An 8,626-nucleotide genomic window follows, 5' to 3' on the forward strand; every position below is an offset into this window, starting at 1 on the left:
ATTGGCTCCTGGAATGCGGGGTTCTGATTGGACACCGAGCCGCTCGCTCTCTGTCCTTCCCGCCTTCGTCGCAGGCAACGGCCTCGCGACGCTCTCTCGGGGCCCCGCGGTGAGGGCAACGTGCTCTGCTTGGGCGACGAGAGTCCCTGTTCTTGCGCCTGTTTCCTTCGCATTTTCAGGGCCAGTGTCATCCTCGAAGGTGCCAAACTTTAGCTCATCAGGGAGGGCAATGCTTCTTCTTACATTAGTTTAAAAAACATCATTGGTTGCCTACCATGTGCCAGGCATTGTGCAAGGTTTGGAAATACATAGATGAATGAAACGACACTCATCGAGTATTGGAGAAACAAACCAGAAACCAGATAATGACAAAATAGACACATACAATGAGAGGGAGAAGCAGAAGACCCTTGTAAAGCACGCTTCTTCCCCTTGGAGTGCGTCGGTGGGAAGCTACGGGGTGGTTAGCCAAGGATTCCTGAGGGGGTGGCGCTTAAGCTGAATTGAAACAAGAGGTACGAATTAGCCAAGTAAAGAGGTTCTGTGGATGGAATTGTGCCCCGGCCCCCAAATTCGTATGTTGAAGGCCTAACTCCAGTGTGATCGCATTTAGATATGGGGCCTTTGGGAAGTAAGTAAGTTTAAATGAGGTCATGAACGTGGGGCTCTAACGATGGGATTAGTGCCCTTTTAAGAAGGGACACCAGGAAATGACGCTGGGGAGATACACCGGAGTTGAATGTGGAAGGCACTGAAGCTACCTTAGGAGTTTGAAATGAGTTTGAAGCTGGCGAATGGTGTAGGCAAATTCTCACTTTATTAAGATCAGTCCAACTGTAGAGTAGAGGATGAATTTAAAGTGGCAAAGACTAGAAGAGAGCCAAACTCTATAAATATATACTTGTTCTCCTTTCTCCTCTCATGTTCTTTAAAAAATATAAAATTACATAAAGTAATAATTATAACGGCATATTGTTTAGTCTTAAATATATGGATGTAATATGTATAATAGTAGCACAAATAATATACAGTACGGTGCAGAAATCTTAAGTGTACAACTTGATGTATTTTTACATGTGTGCCATGTAGCCACCACACGGAGCAGATATAGAATATCTCCAGCATTCCAGAAAGCTCTCTGTGGCCCTCCCAGTATGTATACATAGAGAGGAAACTACAAAAATTGAAAGAAGTAATTATTATAAAGACCTCAATAAAGTTAATTTTAGGAGCCAGGAAGACAGGTGTGGTTAGGAAGGTGCCACTGGAGGGTGGGGTGAGGACAGTGTTCTATTTCTAGACCCTGATGTTTGTTTGACAGTTATTCATTAAATTGTACATTTATGTTTTATGGAATTTTGTGTGTGTTTTAAGTCACAATTCAAAGTTTTAAATAAAAATACAGTTTACATTCAAAATTTTGTATTAATATATATTGCCTTACTGATTGTGAAATATGTTAAATAGACCCCTGAGCAGGTACCAAGTAACTGCTTTCAATTATGTGACCCTGCTCTCCTGGCCAGGATTGAACTGACTCACAGGGTCAACAAGAAGATTGAGAGAGATTCAATTTGTGGGCAGAACTGCGACATTTGACCTTGTATTAGCTCAGACTGTCTCAACAATGTACTAGAGACTGTGTGGCTTAAAACAGACATTTACTTTCTCATAGGTCTGGAGGCTGGAAGTCCAAGATCAGGGTGCCAGCATGGTTAGTTTGTGGTGAGATCTCTTTTCCTGGCATGTAGGTGGCTGCCAACTCGCTGTGTGCTCACAGGACATCATCTTTGTGTGTACTTTGGGAGAGAGATCGGAGAACTAGCTTTCTGGTGTTTCTTTTAATAGAAACACTCATCGTATCAGGGCCCCACCCTCATGACCTTATTTAACCTAATAACCTCCTCATAGGCTCTATTCTCAAATACATTGGGGGTTGGGGCCACAATATATGAATTTGGCGGGGAGGACACAATTCAGTCCACAGCTTTGTATGCGTTGAGCAGCCACCCTCTGCCAGGTACACTCACTGCTAAGGGAATCTGCATTACTGAGAAAGAATGAGAGACAGTGTGTACCCCTGTGTGGATAACACAGGAATTATGTAAGTCGAGCAACTAGGAGGAGAGGGAGGGGAGCCAGGAGGCTGCGTGGAACTCTGGAACTCTGGGACTCAGAGCAGGTGTGTGTGATCCACCCCGTGCCGTCTGCCCAGAGGCAGCAGCCGGCCCATCATCTGCAAGGAATGGAATTTAGCCAACCTGAATGAGTTTGAAAGTGAATTCTCCCCCAGAGCCTCCAAATAAGAGCCTCTTCTGGCCAAAACCTCGATTTTTGGCTTTGTGAGACCCTAAGCAGAGAACTACGAGATAACAAAGGGGAGTTGTTCTAAGTTTGTGGAAATTTGTTACACAGCAACAGCTAACTGAAACAACCACAGAGATGCCACTTGGGTCGGGTTGCCCATGCCCATTGGTCTCTATTGTCTCACGTTAGGGATTTGTTGCCATTTCTGCCACAGTGGATCCCTGGTGCATCCTGACATTTGCCAGGCTCATCCACTGGCATTGCCACTGGCCTCCTAGAGGACATATCACTGAATTCCCTGGGGCGATGCTCTCTCAAAGCATTACACTCAGGTACAGGAGAGAGAAGATGGATTTCAGTATGGATCCAGGACTTGGATTTCCTAGAGACTGGGAGTAGGACACCAGGTGTGAAGGAACCAGATTTTCGTGGCTTGGCACAACAGGCCCCTATTCAGAGACTCACCTAGAACAATTCAAGTTCTCGTTGCTCACACAAGAGTCACCCTTCCTGTGTCCCAATTAATCAATCAAAGATCCTCCTTCTTTTCCCTCTCTCCCTTTGGCTCTCTCCCCTTTACCAATAACTGTAGTTGAATGGGACTCTCCTTTGTGGGGGCGGTCTGAGGAATATGAGGGAAGGTAATGCCCAGGATCACTGGGACCCCAGCCTGGTTCTTTCCTGCTCCACCCCACCCTGAGAGCAGAGCCGGAGACAAGGACTTGGTCTTAGAAAGCGATCCCAGAGGGCAGAGCTTGGAACTTGGGAGAGCAAAGCGGGGAAGATGAAATGCTGACAGCGGGGCGCATTTTAGGGATCACTGCTCCGGGCATTGGGTCTTCATTCCACTTCTGGGAATTATACAGAATGTCCTCCCTCCCCGCCTCCCCCCAAAAAAAGTCTGTGCAAACATTGGGGATCTGCAGCTCCCATCCCCAGTAGGTGAGGGTCGTCCCAAGAGGTGTGAACTACATCCCATCCCGTCCTCACACATCTACTCCTAGCTGTGCTTGTGCAAAGGCCACGTGGATTTGCTCTGTGTCTGTAAAGCCCCGGGGAAGAAAGAAAAGAAGCTGGAAAAGAAGCCACACAATCGGCAAATCAGCACATGAAGAAATAAATGCTCGGCATCCTTAGTCATTAAGGAAATGCAAATCGAAATGGCGATTAGATACCACTTCCTATGCACTGAAGGGCTACTTAAAAAAGTGAAAAAGACAGATAGGATAATAGCAAGTGCTGGACAGGATGTGGAGAGACTGGAACTCTCACACAAGGCTGGGGGGAATGTAAAACAGTGTATCCACTTTGGGAAACATTTTGGAAGTTTCTTAAACAGTTAAACATACACTTACCATACGACCCAGCAATTTCCACTCCCAGGTATACACCCAAACTAAATGAAAATATGCCCACACAAAGACTTGTTCATAGCAGCTGTCTTCAAAACAGCAAAAAAAAATGAAACCACTCAAACTCCATCCACTGGCAAAGGGGGAGACAAAACGTGGTCTATCGCACGATGGATAACGACTTCACATCCAAAATGAACGAGCTGCTGCACACGCTACGTGGATGAACCTCAAATCAACGTGCCAATCAAAGGAAGCCAGACATTTATGTAAAATGCCCGGAAAAGGCAAATCTACTGTGGTAGGAAGCAGTTCAGTGGGTGCCTGGGGCCGGAGGTGGGAAGGATTGGTTGCACATGGGCGTGAAATGATGGAAATGCTCTAAAATTGGGTTGCGGTGAGTGGACAACTTGGTGTTTTTCTGCAAAAGTCACTGAAGTGTAAACTTAAAATGGGTGGATTTCGTGGTACAGAAATTATACGTCGACTCAAGTGTTTAAAAAGAGGAGAAGCAGACGTCAGCACGAGATGGCAGGGCTTGCGCGGAAATGCCACCTCTGCCGCGGTGGAAGCTGCATGGGGTGACGGGGACAGCCTGGGGCGTGAGAGGTGTCCGACAGCAGAGGCCTTCCGACCTCATGCTCCACCTGCCACAGACGAGGAAACTGAGGCTCGGGTATGGGAAGCGATCTGTCCAAGTTCACCAGCCGACTCACGGAGGTCCCCGGGAGGCAGTCCAGGCCGGGGCGGGCAGCTGCCTTCCCTCCCCTTCCCCCCTGGGCCCCTGGACGCAGACTCTGTACACGTGCTTGCCACCAATGTCACTTTATTTGGGATCTGCTAGTGCCAGGGCCTGGCATGGACGGCGGGCATGGGAGCGAGGGTCGGCGCCGCTGAGCCTGGCGATCACGTGCGAGGCAGGGCAGCCTCATACAGGAGAGCTGTCAGCGCTTTGAGAAGTCGCCTCCTGGAGGACAAGTAGGGGGAGATGAGCTAGCAAAAGAAGCAGAATATCAGGCAGGGAAGGGGAGGGGCTGGAGAGGGAAGCGAACGAGCCAAGCCGGCAGAAGAGGAAGGACAAACTGCCAGGAAGGAGCCCAGAGCAAAGGCAGCTCTTGTGGCCTCAGGATGTCATACCGGGGACTTAACAAGAACCAGGCACCCGCCAGGCCCTCCCGCTGGGCTGGCTCTCACGGAGTCCTCCCAGCCAGGCTGTGAAAATGAGGTCAGGGAGGCTCAGCAAGAAGGGCAAGAGGGAAGCTGGGATTTGAACCAGGCACCGTGGACGGACGGCAAACACCCGAGCCGACGCACGATCGGAGGAAAGATCAACAGGGTTGCAGAGAAGAGGAACGGACTGAAAGGCAGGACGCAGACCAAGAATCCAGCGGGGGCTGCGCCTCGGGACCCTGCCCCCGCCTGCACCCTGGGCCAGCCCAGACCCAGGCCCAGGTGCCCATGGCCCACCTCCCCAACCCAGGCCAGGACCCTCCCCGCCCTGGCCCAGACCCACCCTGGCAGGCGCTGCACTGGCAGCTGTGGATGACGGGCAGCACCACAGGCTCCATGTGGCCGCCCGGACAGCGTAGGTGCAGGAGCCGCACGGGGCTCTCGGGGTCCAGGCGGTAGCTACAGCAGTCGCACTGGCTCTGCAGGTACGGCTCCTGGCGAGGAGGGTGGCGGAGCTGGGGAGGGCCCGACAGAGTCTGCCCAAACCGCCCTCCTGCCCTCTCCTGGCTCTTCCATCCGAGAGGGCCTGGGGCCGAGGGCGGGCCAGATCCAGTGCTCCTCGCCCAGCAGGGCAGCCAGCTGGGAAGGGTGTGTCACCACCAAGTCCCCGCTCTCCAAGAAGCCCACCTCCTTCACGGCGGCCCCCACCCGTCTGAGTATCAAACAGTTTAAACAAATCCTTTCAACATGCTTCTTGGCAAGAGAGGGAAAAGACACAACCTCTCCAGCGAGGGGCTTGCAGTCTGGCGGGAGGGACAGAAGACTAGCCTGTGAGACCGCGGATAACGGAGCCCCGAGCTGCCCAGTTCTGATCCTAAGTGCAAAGTGAGCTCTGGCGCCTGAGCGGAACCTTCTCGCTCTGCGCTGATACAGTAACGCTGTGTAAGTCCCACCGAATGTTTGATTTAACTGCACGCATAATTCTACTCTAATTTATTTTAGAATAGGTTTAAAAACTACAAAAGATTCACTAAAGAAAAAAAAACTCCCTTTGATGTCTATTCCGCTATCACTGATTTTTCCTCCTCAGAAAAAAACCTCTTCACTTCCTTTCCCGGCTCTATGCTTTAAGACGTCCAAACGTGATTTGGGAAGGCACTTCCAGGAGGCGCAGGGAATGGCCGGGGAAGCAGGAGCGTGGCCCCGGGTGGAGAAGCAGGTAGGAATGCACCTTGGCCTTCGAGGCATAGATGGCTCAGGTGGGCCGAGGCGGGGCGGGATGCCCACCGGGGACCCGAGGCAGGGCCAGGAGCCAAGGCTGGGCCCTGGCAGGATGGACCTGGAGCCGCAGGACTCCGGGCTCAGGGACCGGGAGTTGGGTGGGCATAGAGTCCTGGGGAGGTCCCCACAAGTTGCAGGGCCCGGCCTTCTGGGTCCAAGGAGAGTCCGTGCAGGGCGGAGCCTCGTTGGTGCTCCAGAGGGACTCGCGAGTGTCTGGGGCAGGAGTCGGTCCCCAGGAGCTTCCCTCACTGTCTGACGGCCTTGATTTCAGAGCCCGCTTAGCCCCGCTGTGCCTTTCTTTGCTGTCTTCCCGCTAGATTGCCCAGGAGCATGCTGGGAGCTGCGTGGGACCACAGCAGGAGAGGTAGAGGGGTGGAGGTGCACAGTGGGCTCCGGAGCTGCACCCCACCCAGGGTCGCCGGGCCAAGCAGCAGGCGTAGGCCAGTCCTTGGCGAAGACTGGCCCCCGGCTCCGGCTCTGATCAGCTGTCTCCCCATGAGATAGACCGTGCCTCTCATGTGCTCTGGGCTCTGCCCAGGTTCTAGGCTGACCTCAGGCATGACATTGGTGCTGGACGGGCAGTGCCCGCTGCAGTAGCTCACTGCCACCTGGTCCAGGTAGCACGGGCCCTTGGTGAGGTTTCGAAGCTCGGTGAGGCGCTGGCAGGAGGCTGACCGCTCCGCTGTGGGGAGGAGGTAGGGGTGGGGCAGAGGGAGAGGCTGTGAGCGGAGGTGGGGCGGGGGGCTCTACGAAGGGCACAGAGTGTAGACCTGAGCACGTGGGGCTGGGGGGGCCCTGGCTCCACGTGCAGCACCAGGGTCCTCACTCTGCCGATCCCCATGGGGGCAGGTTTGGGGAAGGCAGGTCTCCCAGGGTGGGAACGAGGGGCCCGGAGCAGGCAGAGGAGCAGCAGGAGGCGCCCCAGGTCCCCTCCATACCAAGAGTCTCCCGGTGACAAGAGGGACAACAGCTCCCTGGCTCCTGCACGATCACCTCGCCCTGCAGAGAGAGCAGTCCCCGCCCTGGGCCCTCAGACCGGCCTCCAGGGAGGGACCCAGGTGGGAGTCGGGGAGCCCGGAGAGGGCGGCAGGGCTGCGGGCAGGTACCTGGGCACAGGCGAGCGGCGGGCAGTGCTGGGCGCAGACGCTCCTGCCACCGAGGCAGCGGCAGCTCGCACAGGCCTCCTGCCACTCGGATCCGGGCTGGGGACAGCAGAGGGCGGACGCTTGGCTCCACCTCTGTCTCTTCACCTGTGGGCTCTCTGCAAAGCCACCCCACCCCAAACCCAGCCTGGGGGCCCAGCCAGGGCAAAGGGCTGCGGCTGGCATTGGCAACAAGAATTTCAGGGGGGAGGCGGGCCTTGGGGGCCCAGAGTAGGGACGGGAGGGAGGCCGGGTTGAGAAGGGCCAGGTGGCACGGCGGGGCCCAGGTGTCTCACCGGGTGGGGACGCCCGTGGCGCCAGCATTCACAGCGGTCTGCGGTCACGCAGGGGCCTGCCTGGCTGCGGAAGTGCCCGCGCCGGCACACGCAGCCTTGGGCCTGCCCCGCGCTGCAGTTGCCCTGGGCCTCAGTGGCATCGAGCTCCTGGCACGTCCGCTCGCAGGGCCCCGGCTCTCCAGGGGCCACCTGCTGCCACACTTCCCCAGGGGGGCACTCTGCCAGGGAAGACCGCCCACCCCAGCACTCGAGTCAGTGCCGGGTCCAGCCTCTGTCCTCCCCGCTTCCACACTGGGCGCCCCTTGCACCCCGTCTCTGCTCCACAGCACTGTCTACATAGCTCCGGCAGCCTCTGGACTTTTAGGCCTCCACGCACACCTTTCGACTCCGATCCACCCTCCCAAACACTTCTGGCGCCCAGCTCAGGTCTCGCCTCCTCCAGGAAGCCTCCCCTGACCAGTCCCGTCCACCCCGACGGCTCCATCTGCAGCACCAACTTCACGCCCTGTGGGTGCCGCTCGCTTGTCAGTGAGCCAGAGACTGTCCCGGCTCCACCTGCCCTCGGCTGCCAGGCTGGCGGTGCCCAGGGTTCTCTGAATCCACAAAGAGCCCACTGTGGCAGAGCTGGGCACATATGGGACCTTAGGAAAGGCCCGTCGACCTTCACCGGATGGGACAACACAGCACAGGGCCGACGCCTCTGCGTGGGGACTGCCAGACAAGGGTCCTGTTTCAGCTCACCCTCTAGACCTCAGTTTCCTCATCTGCTTGGAAATAACCCTCCGCTTCCTGTGTCACTCACAGCCCTGGCTCGGTGTGCACACGGCACACCTGACCAATGCCCCCAACCTCCCAGGGTGCACCAGGCTGAGCAGTGCGGACAGATGGCGGGAGGGGCTTCCCGGAGGAGGTAGCATTGCCCAGGGTGGGTGGGGCGGGTGGGCTTTGGAGGGACCAGCAGGGGCCGGACAGCCCGCATCTCACCCTCACAGTCATCGAGGGAGCAGTTGAAGGCTCCACCTCGGCAGACACTGGGAAGACAGAAGCACGTGTTCAGACTCCTCCGTGCCCTCCCCCA

The 8,626-nt window shown here is 55.6% G+C and overlaps 1 protein-coding gene across 1 annotated transcript in view; it reads right to left on the reverse strand.

Annotated features, from left to right (window-relative positions):
* Window positions 1-4,603: 4,603 nt before the first annotated feature.
* SSPO (SCO-spondin) overlaps window positions 4,604-8,626 on the reverse strand; it is a 46,904-nt gene continuing 42,881 nt past the window's right edge. The window contains 7 exon segments of the mRNA XM_025039004.1: window positions 4,604-4,626; window positions 5,173-5,323; window positions 6,662-6,792; window positions 7,049-7,109; window positions 7,217-7,312; window positions 7,549-7,766; window positions 8,533-8,579. Coding sequence (XP_024894772.1) covers window positions 4,604-4,626; window positions 5,173-5,323; window positions 6,662-6,792; window positions 7,049-7,109; window positions 7,217-7,312; window positions 7,549-7,766; window positions 8,533-8,579 — 727 coding nt within the window.

This window comes from Pteropus alecto, unplaced genomic scaffold (genome assembly GCF_000325575.1).
Source record: "Pteropus alecto unplaced genomic scaffold, ASM32557v1 scaffold48, whole genome shotgun sequence".
In the NCBI taxonomy this organism is placed as follows: Eukaryota; Metazoa; Chordata; class Mammalia; order Chiroptera; family Pteropodidae; genus Pteropus; species Pteropus alecto.